Source organism: Thamnophis elegans, chromosome 2 (assembly GCF_009769535.1).
Source record: "Thamnophis elegans isolate rThaEle1 chromosome 2, rThaEle1.pri, whole genome shotgun sequence".
In the NCBI taxonomy this organism is placed as follows: domain Eukaryota; kingdom Metazoa; phylum Chordata; class Lepidosauria; order Squamata; family Colubridae; genus Thamnophis; species Thamnophis elegans.
In genome coordinates, this window is record NC_045542.1 from 65769710 (window position 1) to 65797348 (window position 27639).

The 27639-nt window shown below is 41.1% G+C and overlaps 1 protein-coding gene across 1 annotated transcript in view; it reads right to left on the minus strand.

Annotated features, from left to right (window-relative positions):
• Nucleotides 1–2329: 2329 nt before the first annotated feature.
• The window catches only part of ADGRL1 (adhesion G protein-coupled receptor L1), a 139072-nt gene continuing 113762 nt past the window's right edge, over nucleotides 2330–27639 (minus strand). The window contains 18 exon segments of the mRNA XM_032211328.1: nucleotides 2330–6745; nucleotides 8795–8812; nucleotides 9158–9286; nucleotides 9671–9767; nucleotides 9941–10069; nucleotides 11251–11419; nucleotides 15513–15604; nucleotides 15972–16038; nucleotides 16398–16618; nucleotides 18416–18625; nucleotides 18997–19167; nucleotides 19464–19669; nucleotides 19843–19965; nucleotides 21837–22020; nucleotides 23624–23662; nucleotides 24764–24949; nucleotides 25092–25195; nucleotides 25633–25944. Coding sequence (XP_032067219.1) covers nucleotides 5967–6745; nucleotides 8795–8812; nucleotides 9158–9286; nucleotides 9671–9767; nucleotides 9941–10069; nucleotides 11251–11419; nucleotides 15513–15604; nucleotides 15972–16038; nucleotides 16398–16618; nucleotides 18416–18625; nucleotides 18997–19167; nucleotides 19464–19669; nucleotides 19843–19965; nucleotides 21837–22020; nucleotides 23624–23662; nucleotides 24764–24949; nucleotides 25092–25195; nucleotides 25633–25944 — 3236 coding nt within the window. The 3' untranslated portion in view covers nucleotides 2330–5966.

Genomic DNA, 27639 nt, shown 5'->3' on the forward strand with positions numbered 1-27639 from the left:
CCTTAAAAACAAGACCAGTTTCAAGTGAGGAGCTGCTGGGATAAGGAGCCAACAGAAGACTCTTCCTCGTCAAATAGGAAAATGGACTCCCCTTAAACAGAGATCCTACTGGAACACCAGCCTTGTTCGTGTAATTTGAGAAGGATGAGCAGTTCTCCACTTTTGAGACCTGCCGGTTGCTGGTTCAGGCTTTATAGCTGTCCTCACATGGACTTTGCAAAAGAATAACCCTTCAGTCTCACACATGAAGACTTTGGAAGCAGCCTGAGAGTTCCTAGCAGAGAAAGAAGTGCATTTCACTCTCACACAAAAAGGGAACAGAGCATGTGTGCCACTGCTTCCAGTGATTAAGCTCCGAGTGATAGTTAGAGCAGCAGAGTCTGAGTTCTAAAGTTGCCCTAGAGGTAGTGCTGTCCTGAACTAGCTTATGCATATGTGCCCCTCGTGTTGACTTGCAGACAGCCAGGTTTAAAGAAAACAGAGATGGCCTCAATGAGCAGACAACAGTGTAGCTGGTAAGGGCTGACTTCCCCATCCATCTTCAGAAGAATGGAGAACATAGTCCATATGATGGCCCATATCCTCCATTCTATGCTGGCCTGAAGGCCAGGAGGGGACAATTTGGATTAACTTCCACATCTGATTGCATTGCACCAAGGCAGTGATAAGAAATGGCTCTGGAAAAGCTGAATAGAATACTTTTGCTGAAGTGAGCGGAGCTCACAGATTTGCATAAGTCTTAGACAAAAGTGTAGAGAAAGAGAACTGCAGTCCAGGCCCTTCAATTAATGGATTGCAAGCAGAAATGAACGCCATGCAAAGAACAACCAGAGATATTTAAAACAATTGTTGAAGGGGAAGCTGAGCAGGCTCTCATCAGGAAGCCTATGCCCTCTCTGGCTATCAGCATGGAAGTAGCAATTACTGTCTCCTAAGCACTCATGATGAGCAATACCTATCTCCTGGTTTTCTTCTTCAAACATTTGATATTTTTCATTCCTTCCTGTGACCTCCAGAATGAGATTTCAGTGTTATAAAATAAAAGACAAATATAAAGAGGGATCCTGTACAACGACATGACAATTCAGTATCTGTACTAGATTAATTTGCACGAGACCTAAGCTAAAGACACTCTCCCTGACCAACTCAATCCAGGACTTCAGACAGAATGACACTGAGTTTTTTTGGAAGCAGCACAAGAGGCGGTGTCCTACTTTAGTGTATGTTGCTGGAATGAGGCGGGGGAATCTGAATGATGCAGTCCCCAGGAAAAAAAAATCTTAAGAAGCAAAACTCTTTTCTCTCCCAATCAATGCTGTTGCCATTTTGAAGGAAGTAATATCATTACTGCAGAGGGAAATTATATTCACCCATCAATTCTCTACAACCTGCTAATAGATCTGAAGGACACACATACACAAGGTCTTGGATTCAAGGTGGAAAGTGCAATGGTATCAATGCTGTGGCAATAAGCACCCCTTCCCCCACCAACTTCAGTGTTAGGGAGCAGCAAGCAACACAGTGCCATTCTACAACCTATGGTAAAACCCTATTTAGAGCATAATGTTATTTTGGATGCTTTTATGTTCCTTCCGCCTCCTTCCCAAGAGCAGTAAGAACAAAGAAGTGGGAAACTTCAGAAGTCTGAGGAAAAAGATTATAACGTGTGATTATAAAGATGCGTAATGTTTAAATATAATTGCAGCCCAGGCATGTTATCTTCTGAGATATTGAGCATGGAGGTGTCCTCCATTTAAATTATAATAAGTTCAGTCTGCTCTAAAACTAGTTTCTGCAAATCACATATCTGGATTCCCAAAGCTTGTTGATATGTTCCTTGGGCCTGCTTTCCAAATGCAAAACAAAACCGTTTAAAAGATTCTGCCACTGGGCAATTAAACTAGAACTTACCATTTGCACTGCTTCGTTACATCCGGGACATTGTGATGCTGTTAATCCCTTCTCCTCAAATATTCCTACATGAAACTACTGCAGCTTTAGATCAGTATTTCTCAACTCAGATGTGTGGACGTCAACTCCCAGAATTCCCCACAGTATATTACGCTGGTGGGAATTCAACTCCCAGAATTCCCCACAGTATATTACGCTGGGTGGGAATTCTGGGAGTTGAAGTCTACCCATTGGAAACTTTCTGAAGTTGAGAAGCACTGCTCTATTGGGTGGCATATGGCTCCTATTCCCTTTTATTCCATGTCCGCTTACAGCTAGTTGTGTCTCTACTCATTCTCATTAATATAAAGAACTCTGTGGGGCTTCTCTCTTCAGCTTAATTTTAAAATACCTGTCTTTGTGTCTATATAGCTACTCAAAATAGTAGTGTTTTGCATGGAGACAACTAGCGTTCAAAGAACGGGGCAATGTTAAATGCCAAATGTGAGAACAGGAAAAGGCTGCCTGTCTGTATAACGCTGACAATGTTTGAGTTGGACCCTAAAATCCCCTTATCACAGCTCCTATCAATGCAGCCCCCTTTCCCACGTTTTCTCTGATACCAGGAGAGTGCATGCAATAACACTGATGCTAACTCATCTGTCTGTTGATTTCTTCCTTTTTCACCAGCTGAATGGACCTTGAACACCTAACATGCAGGAAAGTGCAAAGCTTTATGTTGGGCTGCTAGAAACTCAATCCTCATTGCTTCAACTCTTCGCAGGGAGAACAAGGGCAGTCTTTGGTTTCTTTGTTTTCATTTTGCTTTTAATGCGAGGTTTCCGCACGGAGGTACCTCTTGGTATAAAAGCCAAGGAGATTCCTGAACCCAGAGCCTTCCTTGGATCAACGCAGCAAAGGGATGTAGGGTGAATAAGGCCATTTGGTATTGGAAGGGGACTGATCAAAACCACAGGTTGTGGATGGAACAGGGAAATGAAAATGGGACCTTATTTTTACTTAACCACACTTGGGGACAAAATCAAAACTGTGGCAGGAGGAGTTTGGACTCTGAAGGGTTTATTAGCAACCCCAGCCAATCCTCTCCATTTCTTGCGCCGCCATACCAATGAGTAATACAATAGCACAAAAAGCCCTGCTATCCATTCCCTTGTGCCCTGTGAACTCATGATCTGGATATAAAGCAGATGATGTTTGAACACTTTTAATAAGTGCCAATTTCATTGTGACTTAATATACAGGAGCGTGGCTATTACTGTGAGCTGGAGCGGCAGGAGGAAAAAGGTTCTGTGTGGAATATTCCATCTAATTCTACTATGCATAATTCCTCTTGATTTGAAAACACGCCAGCTCAAGCTCTGCATTCCAGAGAACTATCCATTTATCTTAGATGTAAAGCTACAGAATGCAATTCACCTACATGTTTTGTTGCTGCTGGCAGATAACCTGGGTTACTGGCCGAAAATGACATGTAGCATGGTTTCTCCCCCCCAAAAAAATTACTCAAGGACACGTTGGGGGTGTCCCAATGTTTGTTAGAAAGATCTAGTCAAGCCGCACTCCTGGGGAAAACTGAGGAGCTGTAAATGCAAATGCATCCGGATTAGACTTGCCTCCTGGTGAAATCCAATCTAAGGATCCTACATGGTAATTTATCAGGGAGGGTTCATTGTTAATATTGGCGGTGAGGTAAGAGACAGAGGGACAAGACACCGGAGAATGGCTCATCTTCCTCTCTGATGCTGAGAGAGAAAGCCCAAGCTATCTAGAAAGCTTGCTTAAAAACAGCTGATTCTCTGTTTTTGCTTTGAACAGTCACTGATCTACCAGCTCTCAGGGGATCAAAAGCCAAACAAAATGAAACCAAAACACGGAATGCTTTGAGGCTCTGGCCAGCGAAACCACACATCACTTCCCTTTTTTGATAGAATGTCACCTAGCAAATGCCAGCCTGGATGTTTCAAATAAATACGTGCAGTGTGGCTTCTTAAAAAAAGAAAAAGGAAATGAAACGCTATTCTGCCCACCCCTGCTACTAAAATCTCTAAAAGCAAAGGATTTTCCTGGCTCCTACAGCATTGCAGAACTACAGCATCTTTGGGTCTTGCGGTAAAAACTTTGATTTCCCCCACCCACCCACAGTTGCAAAGTGTCAGTTAATGAGAAAATAACCAACTTCATCAGAATGTATGAAAAAAGTACCTCATCTGGAAGGAAAGGGAAAATGCTTCAAGGTCACAGAAATGACGCAGTATATGTTATATATTACATAAAAATTGTGCCAAAATGTTTTTTTTTTCCTTGATTGTAAAAATCTGCTCTTGGTAGGCTCCACCCCCCCATTGTCTTCATCAAAGCAGGGGTTTTCTTTCCCCTGTAATGCTCCCATATACACATGGGGCCAGAGCAGAGCGGAATGCTATATATCTATATATATTAGGATATAGATATAGATATATTTCAAACCCAGACAGAAAAGTTCCTTGGTTTGTAGTTTTCCTTTTTTTCAAGTGAGTAAAATCGATTCTTGGTTGTTGTTTTGAGGATCTCCTATTTACAGCATTTCAACTGATATCCCTTCCCCTTCCCTTAGACCCCGTTCACCCTGCCCACCGCCCGCCAGCGATATGGTGCCTCTAGGTGAGACCGGTTCCTCCTCTAGCTCTCCCGGGACAAGAGCTGCTGAGAAAAGTCGGAGTTGTGCTTGAAGAGGGAGATTTGCTATTTCTTCCTTTGGGGAAAAAGTGCAGTCTGGGTTAGTGTTTTTGTTCTGTTTTTTTCTCGTTTGTTTGTGAAAGACACAATCCATCCAGTTGGGGCGGGGGGGGGCGGGAAGAAAAAAAAAGAGTTCAACACTCCTCATTCTCCCCGCGTGGTCCCAAATATGTTCGGATGGCAGCCATATTTGCATTGCAAGTACTCCTGATTTTTGCTTTTGCGTCTTCACAGGCAGGAATGAAACAGAAGGAAGATGATTCTTCTTGCATCACTACTAAATGTTGGAGAAGGAACACAGTAGATTGGGTGAGGGATTGACCCAGCCTGACAGTTGCCCTTAATAATTCCATCCCTCCTGATCTGTATTTTGTATGATTTCAAGCTTGGTGGCCACAGAAAAGAAATTAAATGGGTGGGGGGGAATGACCATTAAATGTGGCAACAAAAAGTAAAGCAAAAATGAAAAGAAGCCAGCTTAGTGCTACATCCTCTTTCTTCCCCAGAAACAATGCTGCAGCTTAAGTACATCTATGTAGCTTTAAAAAGACGGGGGAGGGGGGGAAGGAAGATCATTTCTTTCTGCAGTCTTGCCATTCAGAGGCAACAAATAAGGAGCCAATAGAAATCCCACTGATAACCTGTGGGCTTTCCAACGAATACTGGAAGGCTAGCTGTGGTCTTAGCATCAACTGAACAACTCCTTCCTTCCCCCCCCCCCATGTGTACCTTTTCCTGTGACATGGGGCAGGTGGTGGCTGTCGCTGCATCTAAACCCTAAGAAGGCCGTATGCCTTTTTTATCTGTGTTTTCTTGTTGTTAAAAACAAGCCAATAAAGTCATGGGGAAGGGAGGGTGGAGAGTGGGTGCAGGATATTTCTCCATGTGCCCCATTCTCTGCACACGGCACCCTCATGGCTTTGATTATTGAAGCAATAAAAATTAATTTTCAACTTTCAAACTTTCTCAATCTATTGTTCCTCCTCCACTTTCTAGGAGGTATTGTCATAAGTCTGATCTTCTTGCCTAGATACTGCTCTCTTTCCTCCATTGCATTTGCCTGGAAAAGGAACTGAGATCTTCTAATCGGCAATGTCTCACTTTCTGTCTGGAAAACTAAGTGGATGGAAAGATAGCTGGATAAAATGGCTACCCATCCCTTTGGAGAAGACCTCTGCCTCCACTCTTTCTTCCACCTTCTCTCTTCCACTCATCCCCCAGCCTGCTCCATTCTCTTCTTCCCCACCATTTCTCCAGCAAAAAATGAAAATGTTCAGGTCACAGCAAGGATGCCATGTTGGGGTTAGGAGGTATGGTCCCTTAAGTCCCTTTTCAGCCCCTCAAAGGCTGGTCACCAGCTGCATTTGGCCATCTCCCTCCACTGCAGGGTTCTCTAAGCTTGCTGGGACCAAATACCCATCATTGCTGGGTCTCCGGACTTGGTAGTAGGCCTGGAGCTGGTTGCGCGGCACCAAGGCTGGCCGGTTGGTATAGTAGATCTCATTGATGGCTTGGGCATGAGGAAGCACTTCCCCAACTGCCTCAGGGCTGCTGTCCGGATACGGGGAGTCCCTCAGATTGGTCATACTGGTGTATAATGAGTCCCTGTTGGGTGAAGGAGCTTGGCCGTCACCCCCCTCTGTCAGGTCAGCTGTGCAGCTTTCTGACTCCTCCAGGTCGCTCTGGTAGAGGATGGACTGTGCCCTCTGAAGCAAGAGTGGCTCCTCTAAGGCCTTATACATAAGTTCAATTTCCATGTTCTCCTCATGTGTCAAGGAAGGGGCATCAGGCACAATGGCGTCATCCTCATTGTTGGTTCCCCCTCCCCCTGCTACTACATTGGGAGGGGGAGGAGGCCCAGGGGGGTTGGAGGTCTCAGTGGAGCCCCCGCCTCCCTTGACTGCACCACTGCCTCCCCCCCTCAAGTTGTTATGCACCAGCTCAGAGATGATCATTTTTTCAAAGGCCGCAGCATCACTCAGGTTTCGTCGACAATCAGCCATCTTGGTACCCTCGGCGGAGAAGTCACCACTGCGGAGGGAGTAGCTGTTATTGAAGTTGCCATTGAGCGGGAGGGTGTCCATGCCACAAGCGTCTCGGCTGTTGTTCAGGGGGTGCTCTGTAAGGGGCAGCACAGATAGGGGCATTAGTGGCAGAAAATAGGGAGGGAAGCCCTGCGCACCTTCTGGGGGCAGTGGAAGCAATAACTCCGAGATGTACATTAAAAGGCAAGCTGTTCACCAGAAACGTATGAAAGACAGCTGAGCAGCATGAACTTATGAATGTTCGGGTACATGAGCGCTATGGATGTGTTTGTGCTGGGACAAAGGAGAATCGCCCGGATGGGAATCATATGGGATGATTCCCAAGATAATTGGCTTGTGTTCAGAGAAAGAAGGTAGCATCAAACTGATTCCACCTCTACCCTCTGTGGAGAAAAAAAAAAAAAGGCCAAGAGAAGTGAATCTAAAACTGATGCTGGCAAGGCAATTTATTCTGACCTGAACTGGTCAGCTCATTTCAGGAGGGGGAAAAAAGGAGCTTATTTTAGAGTTCTATACAGGTTCCTTTATTTCAACAAGATGCTCTGAAGATTTGATCTAACCATTTCTATCATCCTGTGGAAGAGACAAGGAACCTTCTTAACCAAACCCGCTCCTGTTAAAACAGAAGGTGGTGATGGGGAAGAAAACAGCCACACGGGGGATGCCAAATTGCTTTTTACTGATTTGCTCTTGGCTAAAGAGCCTTCAGAGTAGGGCTTTCAGGCACAGATGCAACAGACACCAGTTCCCCAAAGGCAACAGGGCTGGTTAACCACATTGAGAAATATTTGTCTAACCAAATATTTCCACACCCACCGAAAACCACCAAATCTAGAATATGAAATTATATAACTGCAGCACTGGGGAAAAATGTCATACTAGACCCAATGTGGGATAATCTCTAAGCTTTTGAGAAAGCATTGAATGGTTAAGCTAGGGAGTTGCTCTTCCTAAGTAAAAGAGTCACTCCCTAAATAAGCAAGGCTCAAATATTTGCTAAAGCAGTGTTTTTCAACCACTGTGCCGTGGCACACTAGTGTGCCGTGACATAGTGTAAGGTGTGCCGTGGGAAAAACGCCCGCCTATAGTCAATATAGGCACAGAGTTAAAAATTTTTAACATTTTCTAATGGTGGTGTGCCTCGTGATTTTTTTCATGAAAAAAATGTGCCTTTGCACAAAAAAGATTGAAAAACACTGTAAAGTGTTTGAAGTGATGGCTGCATGTATGAAATAGCATCTTACTGTCTCCCTTGTCTTGGCCCCCTTGTTTCCCAAGATTTATAAACAAGCATAGAGTCACTTTGACAATTAGACCCCAGCATTCTAAAACAAAGAACAAACATACAGAGCTGTTGTCATTAAGACAACATTAAGTGTTTCTGAATAGAAGCTGGATAATTTTGATTTTCTTTTTCATTCAGTCAGTACCTGCAATTCACGTCTCTTTTGGTTGTGTGCAAGTTGTGACTGTGTGCAAATCGCTTAGGATTCAAGGGTACGGGGGTTTAAAAATGCTTGTGTTAGAACAGCTGCATCTGTGAGCAATGCCCACTTACATATGTCAAATGGGTTTTTTTTAGGCGTTTAAGTGTGTCGGTGTGTAGAAAAAGTGTAATTGCGCATAACTTATAGGGTGATGGAGAAGAAAGCAGCCATATGGGAAATGCCTAATTTAGCCAAGCACAGCCACATGCATTATGCATTATGGATGCCACCTCTTTGCCCACAGAAGAAAGATGCTGAAAGGCAACAGAGTCAACTATCTCCTAGCAGTGAAGGAGATACTTTAGGGAGGGAGCCCCAGCCGGATTACTGGGCCCACTGCTTTAACCCAGCATGACTGGGAGAGTGGCTAGGTTGGGTACTTTGGAGCTCCGTGGGTGCCACGTGCTCCATCTGGTGCCCACAGCTAGTACTGCAAAATCCGTGTGGCTTCCCCGCAGATAAAGACATGAAAAAGTAAAGCCCGAAGAGTCCCTCCCAGAGCCAGCACTCCCTGCAGCCAACAGACAGAATGGCACACGCTTGCCCATGCCTGTTGCGCACCCACCCCAGCCTGCCAGTCAAACTAGCAATGAAGGAAACATTACTGCGAAATGGAACTGGAAAGGAGGGACGTACTGGACTCTCGGAAGCTCCCTGGAGGCAGCATCGATTAGGAGAGAAAAAGGGGGAAAAAAGAAAAGAAAAGGGAGTTACCCAGGTGGCCACAGCTTTTTGTCGAATATTAGCTATGATCCATAATCTTCGTATCCCACTGGTCAGAGTTTGGTGGAAGAGCATGTGGTTTGCATGGATAAAGTCTCAAATACAACCTCTGCAGAGTTGAAAAGGTTGCTCTCCCACAGTGTGTACAATGCATATCCTGTAGTCCAGATTTGTATGAAGTCCCTTCTATTGACTAGGTACATGGAGGCAGGACCTTTTCCCAACCACAAAGAAGTGAAAAAGAAGGATTCTCCTTCAAGACGGTGGCTGTCTTACCTGGAGAGTTGAAGACAGGGGGTGAGGCAGGGTTGAAGCCCACAGACTCAGCAATGAGTGTGTTGTAGGGACTGCTCCCGCCCCGTGTCTGCAGCACGGGGTTGGTCAACAGGTGGTTCCCCATTGTCCCTGCAAAGAGAGTGTAGGCACAAGTGTTAGGATTCTGCAGGACACAAATGTCCGTATCTGGACAAGAAAAAGTTTGTGGGTGGGTGGCAATGAGTTGTAGAACATAAAGAAGGTCTTTGGAGGAATGGACACTACAATATAAGCTAGACTGGAGCTCTATCATTCTCTCGTGTGGACATCCGGAGATAGTAAAGAAAGAGAAAGCTACTTCAGAAGAAATTGATGCAGAGTATTAGGTTAGGAGTTAAAGAGGGGGCTTCGCAACTGCCAGCTTAGGGCAGGAGATTGTCTTACTCAGCAGTACCGATTTCCCTCTTTACTTGTACGGGTGCAGGTTCTCATTCTGGTTTAGGGCAGGTTCATTGGAAATGATGGACCACTCACCTCGGTTAAGTGTCGGAGTGCTGTTGAGATCACCTGCCATGAAACTGGACTCAGTCTGTTTCCTCACAGTATCATTCCACATTCTCCGGATTCGGCTCTGAAAAGACAACCCCATTCTGGCTTTAAGAGAACTTTATCTGTTTGTTTTCCCCGTTCGTCTTACTTTCCATACCCTTATCTTCTCCAAAATTTTAGTTTGGCTAAATCCTCTAGATTTAACTAAATCATCTGCTCAATAACTGATTTGCACTAATGCCTGCCAGACTTTACCTGTGTTCCAGAGTAATAGCGGTTGTTGCTGCGGATAGCTGAGGTCTTGAGAGAGCCTAGAGTGGCCCCTGGTTGGCTCCGGAGGCAACAGGATGCATGTCGCAGGCATTTGCTGAACTCCCGATGCACCTAATGCAAAATAGGGGAAAGAGAAAAACGGAAAGGGAGAAAATGCATTGTTCCACTCTGCTTTCAAACAAGTCATTCATTGTACTCTGCTTTAAGAGGGATCCAACTGGCAAAATATTACACCTGGAACTTCCTTTGTTGCTGCTTCTGACTTTTTTATTTTACTTTTTACTTATCACATACGTACAAGCATTAAGAGAAAAATACTACTTACACAATATCTTTTGACTGGTGTTGAGAAGTATAATTCCCAGTAACACAGGGACTCTTCATACTTTCTGTTGTTTTAGCAACTTATTCTTAGCTTTTCAGAAACAATCTTTACCATCATGCAAAACTAGAGATGCAACATTGACTTAATTGCTTATATAAGGAAAAGTATATAAACTAAAAAGATGTCTCAATTTGTCAGGAATATTTTTAAAATAAAGAGTAGTAATTACAAAACAACAACAACAACAACAACAACCCATCCAGGTAACAAACACTGTCTGAAAAAGTCAAATATTCTTTTTCTCACAAATCATGATGAGTTGTACATGATTTAATTCATCCAGGTTCAAAACTAGAATTTGTATTCCTATACAAAATCTGTGTCAATCTGATGTCTTAATCAGCTAATTATTAAGACTAGTATCTCTATTATAGTAAGACTCTTGTGTCTGTAACTCTTAACTAAGCAGAATGGTGCAATTTTTTTTTAAACAAGGTATCTCAAATGAGCTAACTTAAGAGAATGCACCCAAAACCCAGGACTCCCATGGAACTGGAATTTGGCAAATTTTACAAAACATTTTATGACTTAATTAAAAATGTTATAAAACATTTCCGGTGACCAACTTCTGATGTTTGAATGTGCTATACACTTCAACATGGGCTACTACTTTCAAGACATATACGTTTCTTAATAGGTCACCTGAATTTCAAATAACTGTTCAAGTACATTAGAAGTTCTTCCATTGTTAAAGACATTGAGGGCTCTGGTAAGGAAATATCTCTGAAATGATGAACTAACTGACACGGGTTATCTATGATTGAATAAAATTATTGTATCAGAAAGTTCAATGCTAGTCATTGCAGATTCAAAGTATTCTACAGCCAAGGCAGCATCAGCTCCACCGGGTTTTCCTCAACTTCCCATTCCGATTCGTGTCATGTTCTTCAATACGAGGACTACCCACCTTTTTCTGCAGTGCACAATGAAAAACAAAGAAGAACATGCCCTGGAAAGCATTGAAGGTAGTGAAGAGGTAGGCCATGACAATAGACTCCTTGTTGATAAAGAGGAGGCCGAAGGCCCAGGTGAGGCCCAAGAGAAAAAGTAGAGTAATGGCTCCAAGTGCCCATGACCTGTGGAAAGAGAGACTAGTAGTAAATTCAAGATGGGAATTGGTTCCCCTCACCTGGAATATTTGCTTATTTAATATTAAATAGATAGGGATGGGAAAGCTTATAACTATTTGTAGACCAACTATGTAAAGAAGAGGATAATTCATCTCTCTCTCACACACACACACAAACACACACACACACACACACACACACACACACACACACACACAAGCATTCAGCCAGGGTGGATTCTATTATGTTTGATGTTACATTGGAGCATTTTTTTTCTTTTTTCTTTGTACACCAATCTTTTTTTTCTTTGTTGTTGTTAGTGCTCTCTGTGTGTGTGTGTGTGTGTGTGTTGTTTTTCTGTTTTGTATTTTACTTTTGTTGATAAAACAAAATACATATATTATTAAAAAAAGATGAGCCTTGGTAACATTGGGGCTTCACTACTCACATCTTCCTCCTACGCTCAGAAAAGGTTCTTCAACTCTGTCCCTAGGGCAAGCTGCCTTGAGAAGGCGGATGTGGTTTTTAAGGGATGGACTCAACGCTTGAGATGAGATGGAGCTACTGAGTAAATGGACCAGAATCTGCTTGTGCTGCGCATTTTATGACAAAAATACACCAAAGTGCTCATTTACACAACAAGCCACAAGGAGAAGAACTGGAAGGACCTTAAGTGAGATTTAAATGACTTATACCCTGAACAACAGCCTGAGACAGTGATTATAAAATCCAAGGTAAGGTAACAATTGCAGGAACACATTACTACTTTCTCCAGGGCCAATTCATATTCCCAAGCCTTAAGGGTCCTGGAAGTACTGTCTCCTTCTCTGCTCTCTAAGAAAAAATTGATTAACTGTTTTTCATAGGTTTTCTCCCAAGGGCGAGTTTAGGAGTGAGGAAAGAGAAAGTGTGTGTGTGACTGAACATTGGGACTTGTTTTTCTGTATATATAATGAAGAGAAGACTTCCTCTGTGATGTTTGCCGATGCCAGAGGGTGAACCAGAAAGAAATGGGTGAGAAGATATGAGACGGGAAAATAAAATAAAAAAACCTCTTCCAGTTCTCTGATTGAGGTTGTGTGTGTCAGATGTTACTAGTCAAAAAACTGCTTAGTGGGCTCTGTTTTCTTACTCATCCTTATCCAATCATGCTAAGGACTATAAAGCTGCTTCTTTTACTTTTGTCCTCTGCTATTACCCTCTGGTTTTATTCATGTATTAGAAATGAAATGGGAGGGGAGGGGAATATCATATCACACTCCCCATTCACAGTTCCCTACATTTAGTTTGGCAGTCATCTTGGCGTTCTTTTTTTCTCCTATCTCTCTCACACACATAGCAACATTTATTTTAATCGCTTGGTGTTTTAAAATATCAAAAGTATTCCAAATTTAACACATACACCTTTTCTGTAATACAACTATGCCCCAGCCTAGCCTTTTGTAAGCTTGGCCTCACACCAGAAAGCCTGAATACCGTAATTAGATATTCAGCTTTGTTTCTGAGCACACATTTGTACATTTACTCTCTTTCTTAAACTTCATTCTACTGGAACTGATACGATTGGAATTAGTGAGAAGAAAGTTCCAGACACTCCGAAATGGAAGATACTTTATTAGATTGAAGAATTTTCATTAAAACAATGGCTTTTGCTGCTCTCTGATTCTATAAACATGTTTGTTCTCAGATTTTTTTTAAAAAATACAGGAAGTTTAATATTCCCCATCACATAGCACCCACTCTATATGGAACTATCCATGTATCCTACAAAAAAAAGAAAGAGCTTCCTCGGATAGAAATTGTATAACAAGTGTGACCTCACTCTTTTATATTCAGAATAGTCTTCATATGATTCTTCTTTTCCCTTATTCTTCCCATTCCCAGTACGTTTTTATTTATATCTGGACCTCTGAGTGCATTCTTTTCAAAAAGGATTTCTTACTAAAATATCCCTGATGCATAGAACTCTACAATTGTATTTCTTGTTATTTTCCCTGAAAGGTTTGTTTCCCATTTTTGTGTTTTGCAGCAAAGAAAGTCCAAATCATTTTCTTATTCTTTTCTTTGTATAGTGAGGCTGATAACAGGCCCAGAATATTGCCACTTAGTGGGAGAGTCTAACATGATTGCTTTTCGGGAGGAGGGGGTGGAGAAGCCTTACAACAGAAGGTCTACTCCTTTGTCACCTGTTATGAATCCAAAATATCTTCAAAGAAGTGGCTTCCAGTTCTAATTATATATTTATATTATTATTAGCCTCAATCCCAGAGTCATACACGGGTTGAATCAACCTTAACTCATTTTGATTCTCAGGTCAACATACTATATGCTCTGCCTTCCGTTTCATATGTGCAGTATATACTTGAAAACCTTCAATAAAAATGCCTTCTCCTTATACACTTTTTTAAAGCACAACATAAGTGCTCGAATTTTCTCACACTGACTTGATATTTGCATCAACAATCTACTAACATAGTCAACCAGCAGTTCAACCATTGAGAGTATCAATTAGTATTTGGCCTCATATCTCACTATTCTGCTCAGTTGGTAATAAGTGACTGGAGGGTAGAGAAGCACTATGTACTAACTATCTGGTTACCTTAGGCTGGCCATCAGTGTAAGCTTCTGCTCAGGTTATGGATTACTCAAAATGGTTTTCCCCTAGTATCTAATGGATTTGATTTCCTGAATTGAATCCACTTGGGGATTTTCCTGTACTGGTTGATCAGAGGAACACAAAAACAGTAGGGACAATATGTAACACTGTCCCACACCTGATTTGATGGGGAGCCGAAATATATAAAACAAAAGACAGCTTTTTGAGAACACCTGGAGTAAATCTTGGGATCAGTCAGGACACCAAAGTTTCAAGCTGATTAAGAACAATATTCCATGGCTGTAAAGACTGCAAATGCTTTTCTATCTCCTCTACCAGGATTACTGGTGTGTGTGTGTGTCTGTCTGTGTGTGTGTGTGTGTGTGTGTGTGTGTGTGTGTAATGAGAAGTTGGAAGACTTTATACCTCAATTGATATGGTTGTTTGCAAAGGAAGCCACAGAAGATGCATTTTGATTTGGACTCCGTTGTCAGAGCAGGTATGATGTTGTCTCTTTGGGGGCAACTTTATTCTGTTGTTTAATATTCTCTGCTTGTGGATACTGAAGATCTGAACAGACTGTATGGAAAAATGAGTCTATACCACCCCCACTATATGTCCCTCTGGAATGAGCCAATAAATACTTATGAGACTATTACAAGACTTATTTCTGAGCAAACATAGGTCACAAATATCCTTCTTTTTTCTACAGATATTCATGTATTCTCTCTCTCCGAATGCTATGCATTTTTCTTCTTTTTATTTTTATGTCCTTTATCTATCCACATCCAGGGGATGTTTGTGTATTATTTATTGATGTATTATTATATATTTGTTTTGTTATTTGTATACTGTTTTGGGATGATTACATGAGAAATATATTTGAATGATTGATTTAATAAATAAATAAATATCCATTAAAATTAATTATTTTGCTTTTCTGAATAAAGACAAATATCAGGCATTGTCAATTTGTATGAAATATTTAAAAGCCCTAAACAACATGTTGACAGACTGAGCTAAACTGGAATCCAAAATAGACATGGGCAAGAATAAAAGAAGTGGGCTGCAAAATCATACCAATAGTGAATACATTCTTTGCCATTAAACTAATTGGAAAAACAAAATAAAAAATCAGCAAGAAAAAGAACTGAACTGAACTGTTTTCTGAAAATAATAGTTGTACTCTGCTGATAACAGTATTAAGAAGCAGAAACTATAATATCAAGTCTGACTATAAATCCAAAGTAGAAAACTTCCACCTATTGCTAACTGCTGTGCAGCTTAGAGGGAACATTGGTCCTATTGTCTTGAGAAAGGTCCTACAGTTAAACACAGAGAGGCCTATTTTGTCTGGGCTGGACATGTTTTGTTCCAGTGTACTGGTTGAAAAGTTCCAAGACGCTGTTGTGTTCAGACAACATCAGAATTAAGATATTAAGATACAGAGGCGCTTCAAACTACATCAGAAGATCATCAAAAGGAATCCAAAGAGAAACTTACTTGATATTGTCCAGTCGGCTGGAATCAGGCTTGAGGACAGATGTGTTGCGGATCATCTTGTGCAGAGTGATCATGAGGAATACAAGGTTGATCTGGAAGATAATGTACAGATGGATGAATGAATGAATGAATGAATGAATGAATGAGTGAGTGAATGTGTGAATGAATGGATGGATGTGTGTGATGGAATTCTTTGTCTTACAGTTCCCCCAGTTAGCAACTTTTCTCTGTCCCGTTCTGAGGTTGGCAATGAATTCCCACTACACTGCAGGGTTGCATGGTTTGGAGTGAGATGTGCATTACGGCACATCTTCTGAGCTTTGGGGATACCTAGGGGGTTGGGAAGTGTTAGAATAAAGACTTTAGCTACTCTCCCCAGGTTTGGTTTGAAGTCTAGCATTATAAGGCTGAGGGGACAATCCCACCTCAATAACTCCAAACAATCCTTCAATGACTCACCCCAATAACAAAAGAAACGGGTCCAATGAAACTCCAGATGAAGTAGTTATCAACTCGAAGCCAACAACTGCCAAAAGTAGAGCAAGACATGTTTAAAGAGAGACCCAAAGAACAGTGGATATCCCACACCTTCACTACTGCATATAGTACTTCGACTGGCACGCAATGACAATTTCACTAAAACCTGCTTTGAAACCTAGATCAACTCCTCGGTCATCCAACTACTTTGGTCTTCTACCATAGCTTTCCTTTTAGTATCCCTTGTCTTATCTCTAAATTCTCACTTCTTCTTTCAATAAAATCTAGTATTTCTACTGCCTCTCAAAGGGAAATGACCCTCTTCCTTAAATTTACACATTGGAACTTTGATTAAAACCAGAACATCATTCTTGTTCATCTTCCACCAGCTGTGACCCCTCTACTTACGCCTTTTCAGTGCCATAGCTGCGGTAGTCAATGGCGGCAGCAATTCCCACTACCAGGGCAGGAAAACAATAGCCACCCAGGTAGTAGTATTTCCTACGGGAATACTCGCTTTCAAAGACTTCAACCAGCATGAGGTAAAGGTGAATGGCCTCCAGGCACATCCAGGAGAATGCTGCCAGGAAAAAATAGTGTAGCAATCCGGCAAAGATGGGGCAGGCAATCTGGGATTGAGGAGAAAAGAATACCAATTAGCATGGAGTTCTGTGTAACTTGGGGGGGGGGGGTGTACGTGCGTGTGTGTGTGTGTGTGATATAATGATTTATTTAAAGTCCCTACATATCTCTACTATAAGATAACATGCAATTTGTATGTTGTTAATATTAGAAAAAGAGAAGGCTGTCTTCATCTCTACAAATCTTTCTGTGCCCTAGCTCCTGCTCTTTAAAGACAGTCCAAATGCCAAACTACAGTTCCATTAGCATAGCCATCCTGCATAACGGTGAGCAGTGATGGAACCTCTGTGTAACCATATACGCAAGGCCACACGCTGTTTCCATTTGTTTCGTACATTGCCCCCCTGCAATAATATTCTTTCACTCAGTCTCCCTGCTTCCACTGGTCGTCATGTGCCCTGGGACTTCTCTGGGGCCAACGGGATCATCTGCGGCTCTTGCTTGCACAGCAGTGCTAAATTGTACTAAGTGCCTCCTTCCCCAGTCTTAAATATTTCTCCTGTCACTCGTAACACAGATTCTTCTCCCAGTTTTGATCAGTTGAAATGATACTATTACAAATGCTCTTGAATGAAAGAACTATTAGTCTCTTCCTCCCCGTTCTCTCTCTTTGATGACTAATGAGAGCAAGCTACTCAATTTTACCTTTTTGTTTTGTTCTGTTTGTTTATCATTTGGATACATAGCGTAGACAGACAAGCAGACTTTCCCCCCCCACCACAGGTAATCCTCATAAATGAGTGATAGCACTTAGCAATAGCACTTACAGATATAATGCTTCACAGTGCTTTACATACAGCCCTTTCAGCCTATTGCCCCCAACAATCTGGGCCCTTATTTTACCAACCTCTGAAGGATGGAAGGCTGAGTCAACCTTGAGCCTGGTGAGATTCGATCTGCCAAACTGCTGGCAGCCAGTGATCAGCAGAAGTGGCCTGCAGTACTGCACTCTAACCACTGCGCCACCACGACTCGTGATGCAGTGCTATTCCTGCTATGGCCATCATCATCACCCCCATGCAATCATAATCAATGCCATCATCTTAAGACTAGGCTGCTGCGCTGAGAAGGGGCAGCAGGTAACCTCCCTCCATAATGAGACATTTGGATCTTTAAAGGGAAGAAACTTCACAGAGAAGACAGAATTTTGCTTCCGAGCTAGAGAAACCTCTCACGTCTTATCTTTATATAATTTTTATAGAAACTTTTAAACAAGGCGATAAAAACTAATACAAACTAGTATAAAGGCAGAAAAAAAAGCAAAAGCAAAAAAAAAACAGACCAAGAAAAGAAGAAAGCGTTGAAGAAAATTAGAAGGAAAAAAAGATATAAAGTGGCTTTTGATATTCTTCACAGTGGTTATAAATATTTTAACATCTCTCTCTAAAGTAATATTGCATTATTCTTTCCTATAATAACTTCTCACTTTTGTGAACTATATCATTCAGAAAAGTGAGAAGTTATTATAGGTATTTGAAAACATGTTATCTGGAAATTTTTTTACAGTCTAATATTTCCTTCGTAATACAGAGAGATCAATGAGGTCTTCAGTGGATCAGTGGTCTAAGAGACGTAGGCAGGCACACGGACATATACACTATTTTCTGAATCCAAAAGGCTCATCAATGTCACCCTGAATTTGGCAAGCCACACGGAACCTCGTGAGATCCTCATCCTAGCATAGCCTACTCCCTGCCCCTCTAATGTGCCTCGCAGATCCCACTGTGCAGAGGAGCAGTCCAGGGTGGCTTTGTATATAATAGGAAGGGAAAACCATCACATACCTCATACTGCGTCTTGTCAATTCCAATAAGAAATAGGAGCTCAGTCATGAAGAGATTGATGCAGAGGTTCTTGTGGATGGTGTTGCGGTCAGTTTGCAACCCACGGAGGAAACAAAAGGTGGATATGCAAATAGCCAAGCAGACCAGAGAAATCACAATGCCCACCCATGTGATGACAGACAGCAAAAGTTCATTGATGCGGCCCTGATACTGAAAAGAAAAAAGGAAAAAGCCTGGTGTGTGTATGTGTGTGGTTCCCTATCTCCTTAGCAGCATGCTATATTTTATACTGAACTTAGTAATTAGCACGATAGTCTCCACTATTGGGTAACCTTGGTGTGCTTTGGTCATTTTCCAAATACTGTGAAGCCACTTCATGTTTATTTACATCATAGATTGCCCATCTTCTTAACATTTTGAAGAGTAACAGCTGCCCTGATTTTACATATGGCCCACACAACAAGATAAAGATTCAGCATGCAGTAAGAGTTAAAAGGATGGCCCTGATGATAGGAAACCATTTTCCTCCCCCTAACAATCTGTCATATTTTCACCCTGCTTCAGGTAAGTGATATCCTTACAATTTCGCGGTGTGCCATGAGGACAGCGAAATTGGTGAGGTGACTGCAAGCACAGGTGGTGTGGGTCTTGTTGGTCTCCATCAGTCGGCAGCCCTGTGTGGACCAGTATCCCATCATGGAACGCTCAGAATAGTTCCAGAAAGAGCAATTGGCATTGAAGTGATTCTTGTCCTATGTGGAAAGAGGAATGGGTCTGGATGTCATCAGCAGAATAAAGATAGGGGAGAAAAGGGCATTCCCTGAATACAGATAGTTCATTATACCAGAAAAATGTATGACTTGATTAAAAGTGAATTTATACATGCTCAAAACATTAGCGGTGAATCCTTTACAGAGGGTAACTTTGCCACTGTTGTAGTTTAGTATAGAGCTGATTACAAGGCACAAGGACCAAGGTATGGGACTTATTGACATATGCAAAGAAAAGGAAACAGATAGAGTGATCCCAGGAGTCATGCTTATCTCACCTCCAGGTGGGAGAGAGTAAAAATGACGGGGTCCATAAGGAAGACACGACTAGATTCCTTGTTGATGGAGGCAGCGATAACTTGGGAATTGACAACGAGTGAGGGGCTAAGTGGACCAACTTCACTTCCAAGCTTGATTGTGGCATTCTCAGTAGAGAGGAAAAATCCCAAATTATTGTAGAGGATGAAAACAACTTTGACCACCCCTAGGGAACAAAGGGAAAGGAGATCAGGCCTACCACCTGGGATGTAATAGACGGGGTGAATTATTGCTAGAAAGGGAGGAAAAGACATAATTTCATGATGATGGTCTCCAAAAGGTTCTGGGAAGATGTTTATCGAGATCCTCCCCAAATCTGGAATTCCTTCTCTTGCTCACCATTACGACTGTTTTGCTTGATTGTGTTGGCTGACAGCTGGATCGAGTTTCTGGTAGTATATTCGTGTGGGAACACAATATCTGGCACTTGCCCCTCTGTATTTAACACAGAGACCTCCAACACTACAATGGGAGAGAAGAATGGAATAGGTTAACACAAAAACGCAGGTCAAACAATATAAGAAGCTGTATCAAAGGTGCTTTTTCAAGAGGCAACTGGGCTTTCTTTTTCTTCGAAGACATTTTGCTTCTCATTCAAGAGCTTCAATCCAAGATGAGAAGATCAAAGAAAAATAAGACAGTCCAGTTGTCTCTTGAAAAAGAACTTTGGTACAACTATGACCTGGATGACTGAGAATCTCCATAGACATAAAAAGCTGTAGTAATCACTCTTCTTTCATCTTAAAATTTTCATATTTCTGTATAGATACCGAATGTAATCTTCCTGTTTCTTCCTGTTTAGATAATCAGAGTAGAAATGGGGTGACTTGATTTCAACAACTCTTTTGTCATGCTAAGTTTATACTATGAACTTCGAATGCTTGATAATTGTTAAATTACCATCTCTACTTCGATCTCTTAATACTATATTTCTTTATAATCAGTTCTGTTAACAATCATATTGCTATAGTTAAACTCTGTGATAAATGCAAGAATTCTGTATAGGCAACTGTACCATTTCCCTTATCCTGATCTGTTTTCCAGTCCATTGTGGATTTCATTGTTTTCATTTTGTATCTAAAGAGATTGAGCCATTTTACAGTTTTATTGCTTGCTCTATTGCTCTGAGGTCACTTAATCCAAGAAGCAGTGACACGCCAGAGAAACCTGGCAGGAGACTAGGTTTCTATATTTATTATTCAAGAGCTATGAGTTCAGTCTGGCACCAGACACAAAAGGTATGTTTCTCCAGATTGCCTGGGCAAGATATTAATTTATAGTTATGCAGAATGCTATTGTGAGAATTTTTTTCCACACAGGGAAAATGGTCTGCAAAACCGACTGGATTTTCTAATCTTTTGGGTAGAGCTAGCATCACATTATGTGAGATGTTCCATGTAATGAAATGGCTTGGATTATATTGCTAAAAGGTTTGCAAAACCTTAGGAATAGATTGGGACCTCAAGAAGAGATAACCACTGCCTGGGATACAGGAATGTAACACCCCCCGCCCCATTTTCAATTGGGCAGAATATGCCCAAGGGAACTGAATGGGAAAGTTCGAAGCTCTACCTCTCCTAACTCTACTCTTCTCTTCTTTCCCTTCTCTGATTTAATACCCTCTTCTTTTCTACTTGCTTTAACACCATCAGTTGCATTTGTACTTTCTGCCTAAGGATTTTAATGTGCCATCTAATATGTAACCATGTTTGAGATGATTCTGCAACTGATGATTGGAATGAGTTTTATGATGAAAAGATACTTTATAAGTGAGATAATGGCAACATGCTATCATCCCACCAAGGGATGTGCCAAGCAGACCCAGTCTTGTGCCTGATCAGCAAAAACCTTTCTCTTGTTTTTACCCCACAGACCTATTTGCAGCAGGCTCATGAAGTAAGGAAGGGGAGAATGCTACAGATACCCTTTCCTTGTATGTAATGAAGAATCAATGAAAGTAGTGCTGCTTCCATGTAAGAAACCTGCTTCTCCAATGTGTCATGCAATGGAAATACAGATCGCTTTTCTATGGGTGCAATGGAGAAATAAGGACACTGCCGGGAGGTATAAATCAAGAGCCTTTAAAAAGTAAAATGGCACCTTCCTCTTTCTTTTGACAGCCTGCATTTGATAAAGGCTCCCACCTCCCTAGGTTTACAGAGCACAGGCACTGTGTTCAATAATGTTCAGTATTACACATTCTGAAAAAAAGAATGGCTGGCTGGCTTAGAATTGCCGCAGAGAGGCACAAGTCTGCTGCACCCACACGCTCTGTGAAGTTCCCTCCCTCCCTCTTGACTTCTTCAAGATAAAGCATACAGGCTGGTGCTTACCAACGTTATTCTTAGCAGTAACAAAGCGGGCTGGTTCTTTGACGTTGTCAGCCAGAAGGAAAGCTCCCTCTTCTAGGATATCAAGCAGCATGGTGGCAGTGTGCACCTGCTCTGTTGCATTCATGTCCTTCCATGATTCCAGGGCCTCTGGACGCAGGAGGTTGTCCACTGTCTCCACCACAGCCTAGAATGATATTGAGTTTTGAGGAAATGGATCTCATACTCCATTCCCTCCCGGCAGTTCTGCTCTTGCACTTTCCTTTTCTCTTCTTTGCCATTGAGCAAAGGTGGCTATAGATCCATGCTTCATGCTACTGCTTACATTTAACAGGCAAAAGTCATACGTATTATTAATCTTTATCCATGATACCCTGGATAACCCTCAAAACCCAGAGGGTCTGAGATTGTCATTTTGCTAATGTCAGTTAGGTGCACCTCCTGAGTAGAATGGGGCCAATTCAAAGATGTTACCATTTATGGGAGAGCTGTAGTAACTGTGTTATTCTCCCCCTGCCCCATTTTCTTACCTAACTTCTGCTTATTCTCATTGGATCAAAATTCTTGTAGGAGTGGAAGGAGATTTTCAATTTCTGAAATGCTAACTCGGCATTAAAGCCGTAGTATTTTCCAAACAATCCACAACTGGAAAACGCAATTCTTCATCTCAGGAACTACAAGCATTGCTCATCATTACTTTGAGTATTATAAAGTGGGCAAGTCAGTTCTACAAGCAACTACAAGATATAGCTACTTTGCTTGCAGGGTGAGAAGTAGCATAACTCCCATATTTAAATATTCATATAATTTATCACAGTTTTTGAAAAGTTGTTTCTCCTTTATTTTTAAATGACTTTTCCCCCTCAGCATGTATCCTCCAGATTTTTGGGAAGTTCAGTCACCATAGTGAACATCTTTTCTGGTGGTTATCCCCTCCCCTGTGTATTTTATTTAGTCTAGGGATTGAAGTTCAACACAATGGGATGGTTGCCAAGCTAAAAAGGTTGACTTAGAGCCCCTTTTGTGTCATTCAATTAAAGAGCATGCATTTGTGATCCTAGTTCCAAATAAATGAACTGCATCTTTTATTTATTAATTTTAAAAAGCCCCACATAACTTTATATTATATTAAATCAGCCGCACTGGCACAGAATGAAATGTAGTGTTTAAGTAGTACTACTAGCAGTAGTAGTTGAGAGATTACTTGCATGGTTATTTGTGTTCTGGACAACTACAAATAGCTCCCCAAATAAAATTAAAATGATATAGGTTTGATGGACGCTTTCTATGTATTGTTTCCAGGGTAAAGATTTTTTGGCTATCTCATGTGGGATGTTTTGTGGATATCCATATCAGTTGTATATCCAGAACAAGTTAATGTTATAGAAAGGACTTTTCCTGTGTTCCACCTGTAATTCAGATAACATTGGACAAGACCAAAGGAAAAAATATTTTTGGTAGCAAAGCATGTCCTTCTCCAAAAGATTCTCTTGTCCGTTCCCTCATAATTTCCACAGGTTGCTGAACAATTTCCTATATACTATTAGAAAGTTATACAATATAATATGACTATATCAGGTATGGGATAAAAATATTTTAATAAACATAAACAAGCAACTTTTTAGTGCTGCTCTAAATTTAGGGTGCTTCTAAATGAAACAATTTCTTTGAGATAGAAACATGCAGATCTCAGAGAAATGTCAGTATCTCTCTGAGACCCACAGATGTTTGACAGGTTACTTCTTGCCCACAGCTATTCCTACCCAAATTTAGAACATTGATGTCCTCACCTTGATATAGTCTTTGCAGGTCCTTTCTCTCTTATGCATCTGCAGAGTACAGCATACAAGCCCAGAGTCAATGACGGTCCATATATCAAAACAAGGAGAAAATAATTAGAAATCTCCAAAGGCCTCTCTCTAGTCTACCCCAATACCGTGTTTTCCCAAAAATAAGGCAGGGTCTTATTTTCTTTTGACCCCCGAAACAAGTGCTTGGCTTTATTTTCGGGGAGGTCTTATTATTTTTGAAGTGCAGGAGGCAGTTGAGTGTGGCCACCTCATGGCTGCTGCTGTGTTGCAATATTTTTGGTAAGGGCTTGTTTTTAGGGGAGAGCTTATTTGAGCACATGCACTCAAAAGCCCCATTGGGTTTATCATCCGGAGAGGTTTTATTTTCAGGGAAACATGGTACGTTTTATCTATGGGTTTCATTAACATAGTTTGTTCCATACATAAAGTCTCCAGTTAGGCAGAATAAAAAAGAAATATCCTAAATGACAATGTAAATTTTAATTTACTGGTTGTTTGTTATTTAAAGAGACAGGTTATATTTGACAACTGTATCCACTGTTTACCTTTTTTATTTCCTTACACTGTACATTTGATCAAATTCTTAAGTTTTTGATTTATGCTTTCAGGTCCGAATTCAAAATTATCACCAGAATTGTCAATTTGTAATCCTAGACACTTACATAGGATTAACTCAATAACACATTATCTATTCTTTGAATGCATTCACATGATCGATCAGTATTTAAACATTCTGCATTGTTATCACCAGAGCTAATATAGAATCCTATAGGAAAACCAATAAACATGACCAGAGTTTCTATGTAGCAACAGCATCTGGTAGACTGTACCACAAAATTAGCCAGAAAAATTAAAGGTATTTCTTCATAACTATTCTCATATCAAGGTTAATAATCAGGAGGCATGGAAAATTTATTGTTATTTATTGTAAGACAAAAAGGGGGAAAAAACATGCAGATGTTTAACATATATTTTTCCAACCACTGGATCTTTAAAAGGTTTATGCCAAATTATTTGTGTCAATGACTATTCTGTTTCAACGGTCCAGGAAAGTGAAATATAGGGTTAGGACACACAACCTACTGAGAACATTCTCCCAGTTAACATATCACCATGCACCTTGTTGTAGTTTTTGCCAGCTGATTCCCTCTCTATTGGACGCAGTGCCTGCAGTTGAGCATCCAAGATATCTAAGAGCTGCTCCATTAATTTGACAGAGGAACTAACATCTCCAGCGTAGATGGCACCACGCGTATGTCGGGCAAGCTCAGTAGCAATATTGGCTGCGTTCTCTCCACTCTTGATCTGTCAAGAGGAAAGAAACATAGACTACCTCAATCCAGCAGAAGAGTTATGCAGGCGTGAAGAAGCCTGATACCCATTGTGAAGATGAACTGTCTGATGAATAACTAGAGGGCGGGAGGAATTTCTGGGAAGAAAATGATACCTTTTGGGCCACCTGGTTGACCCAGGGGCTCGTGCAGTTGCTGAGATCAGGCCCGCGTGGGTTCCAAATACCAAGAGTAGCAAGGCATTGGAAAGAAGCAATACCTGTGGGTAGGACAGCAAGAAAGACTTGTTAATCAATATCAGTTGTGGCTTCAGCCTCTCATTCTCACTACAAAGCAACCCACTATTAAAGGCCTCTGAAGAAGCATTAAGTTTGTCCAGAGCTGGCTTCCCAAGTAGATTCTTCCCTTGCCCTTAATTACAATACAAATAAGCTCCATGAAGACTGAAATCAGGTAGTTGCCATAGAAAGGCAGGTTGAGAAACAGGAATAAGGCCAGCAGATTTCATTCCAATACAGGTTTTTGCTACCTCCAGGATAGCACTATAACTTGTAGGGCTAATGAAAGAACTGCCACATACTGCCTGGACCCCGGCTTCTTTCATTTGGATCTGGTAAGCATCCCAAGGAATGCCTTGCAATAAAGACCAGAACATTTTGCCTAAGGCTAACCCTGTTGAAAGCTGCTTATTTTTACCTCTCGTGCCCTTAGGGCAAGGCCTTTCCACCAGCATGCCTTGTTGCGTGGCTGGCCACTGGACACGCCTCACCTCCTTTGCTTCACAGAAGAGCTCTGGAAAGATGTGCTGGTTGTTTGCTGGTGGACGGCGGGTACTGGGCATTATGGCAGTGACTGTGTGCAGTTCTGTACCCTTCTGATTTATGGCACCTATAGGGTGAGTTGTAAGGGGTGGCTGCCGAGTAGTTGTAACAGCAGGCGATATTGTGCTGGTGACAGTGGTTGGGCGAATAGTGGTTGTCATGCTGAGTGGTGTTGAGGTAACTGGCCCTGTGGACAGAAAGACAGTTGAGGGCAAGCAATCCTCCCCACAAACAAAATATTCCTCCCTTCCCTTTCAGGTCTTCAGTTATAAAATTTTAATTTTTAGAAATGCCTATGCTATTACAATTCCACTTTCGTTGATGTTGCTTTGCATTGATCCAATCTTATGGTACCTCTTGATTTGCAGAGGATCCCTAAAATCTTCAGCTGAGTCTTTTCTAGCCCTGTATTGCTATTTCAGATCCTTTACCCTGAAAATATAAGGGGCTGTCCTTAAAACTTTGTACATGTAAAACATACGTTCCCTCGGTACGTTCTCACCACAGTATTATTTATTCTAGCCAGAAAATCTCATTGCATGGAATCATCATTTAATCACGATCATATTTGTAACAAAAGATGCAGTTCTCCAGGTTATAGAGTCCCAGATTTTCTTTAGTATCACAAATTCTAGTTGCCATGGTTGCAAACATATTTTTTTTTAAAAAAAGGGGAGATGGTGATTACTAAATGTTCAAATGCAGAATATTCTGAAAAGGAGCTAATGATACCAAAAGAATTATATGTATTCTTTCCTCCTCTCTATTGATTCCAGCCCAAATTTTTTGACCCTTGTTTTACTGCTGAACAAATATTCCATGAGGCTCAGTATACAGTATATTCCTTTATATATCAGTGTGTCTGGATCTTTCCTGTGTAGATTATATAAATTGCAAAAATTCATCAAATTTCCAAGTTATATTACTTGTTTATTTCAGTATATCTAAAATGGTTAATCTGGATTATCTTCCTCGTATCTCCTTAGCCCATATACCATTTATGACATCTTCTGTCAGACCTTTCTTGGGAATATGAAAATACAAGCCATGTTTTCACACTGAAATCATTTTTAATTTTAAAATATAGAAAACTGTAGCATTAAGTGCTAATTTAAGTAAAGGTAAGCTTCATTCTGTCCCATCCCTTCTAAAAAATATGCATGTGACTCCTACAGATACAACTGATCCGTTATTCTCACTCAGGCTAAATCCCATTCATCCAGCCACAGCATGGGGATATTAACTGTGCAAATGCTCAGTTTCAAATGCCATTCAGACAGAAGCTGTGCCACTGGGATGAATGGAGAATGTATGAAAAAAACAAATTAGTGATATATTGGGATAAATAGATCTTAATCTGGCCCTATACCAGAGCATGACAAAGTAGACTGAATTTTTCTTCTTCTGCCCAGCTTTAAGGAATTATTTTTTGTAGCCTCTAGGCTTCTGCCAAATACTGAACATCAGACAATCCATCTCTCAATTTAAACTCCATGTGATGTTAACTGTCAGAACTTCAGGCACATGCTGACTCTGTTGGGGCCACAGTGAGTTTGAATTGAGGTGAATAAACTTTCTAATACTTACTATTTGACTGAAGCCTGAAGAACTGCTTGCAGCAAGTAGCAAAATTAAAGGTATTTTAGATGTCAGTGCAAAAATTTAAGCCTTTCTTTTTAAGGTGATATTGCCTATACATGCTCGAAAATTTCTTGAAATATGATTATTGTCCTTCATATCAAATAGCAGGAGCTGAGTTGCCTGAAAAACCTGCAATCGCTTGTAGGATATGCAAAATATATGTTTGTTTTATCTAATTTAGCTCAAGTCAAGAGATAGCTGTCAAAAGATATTTAGCTCAAGTCAAAAGGTAGCAATCCTA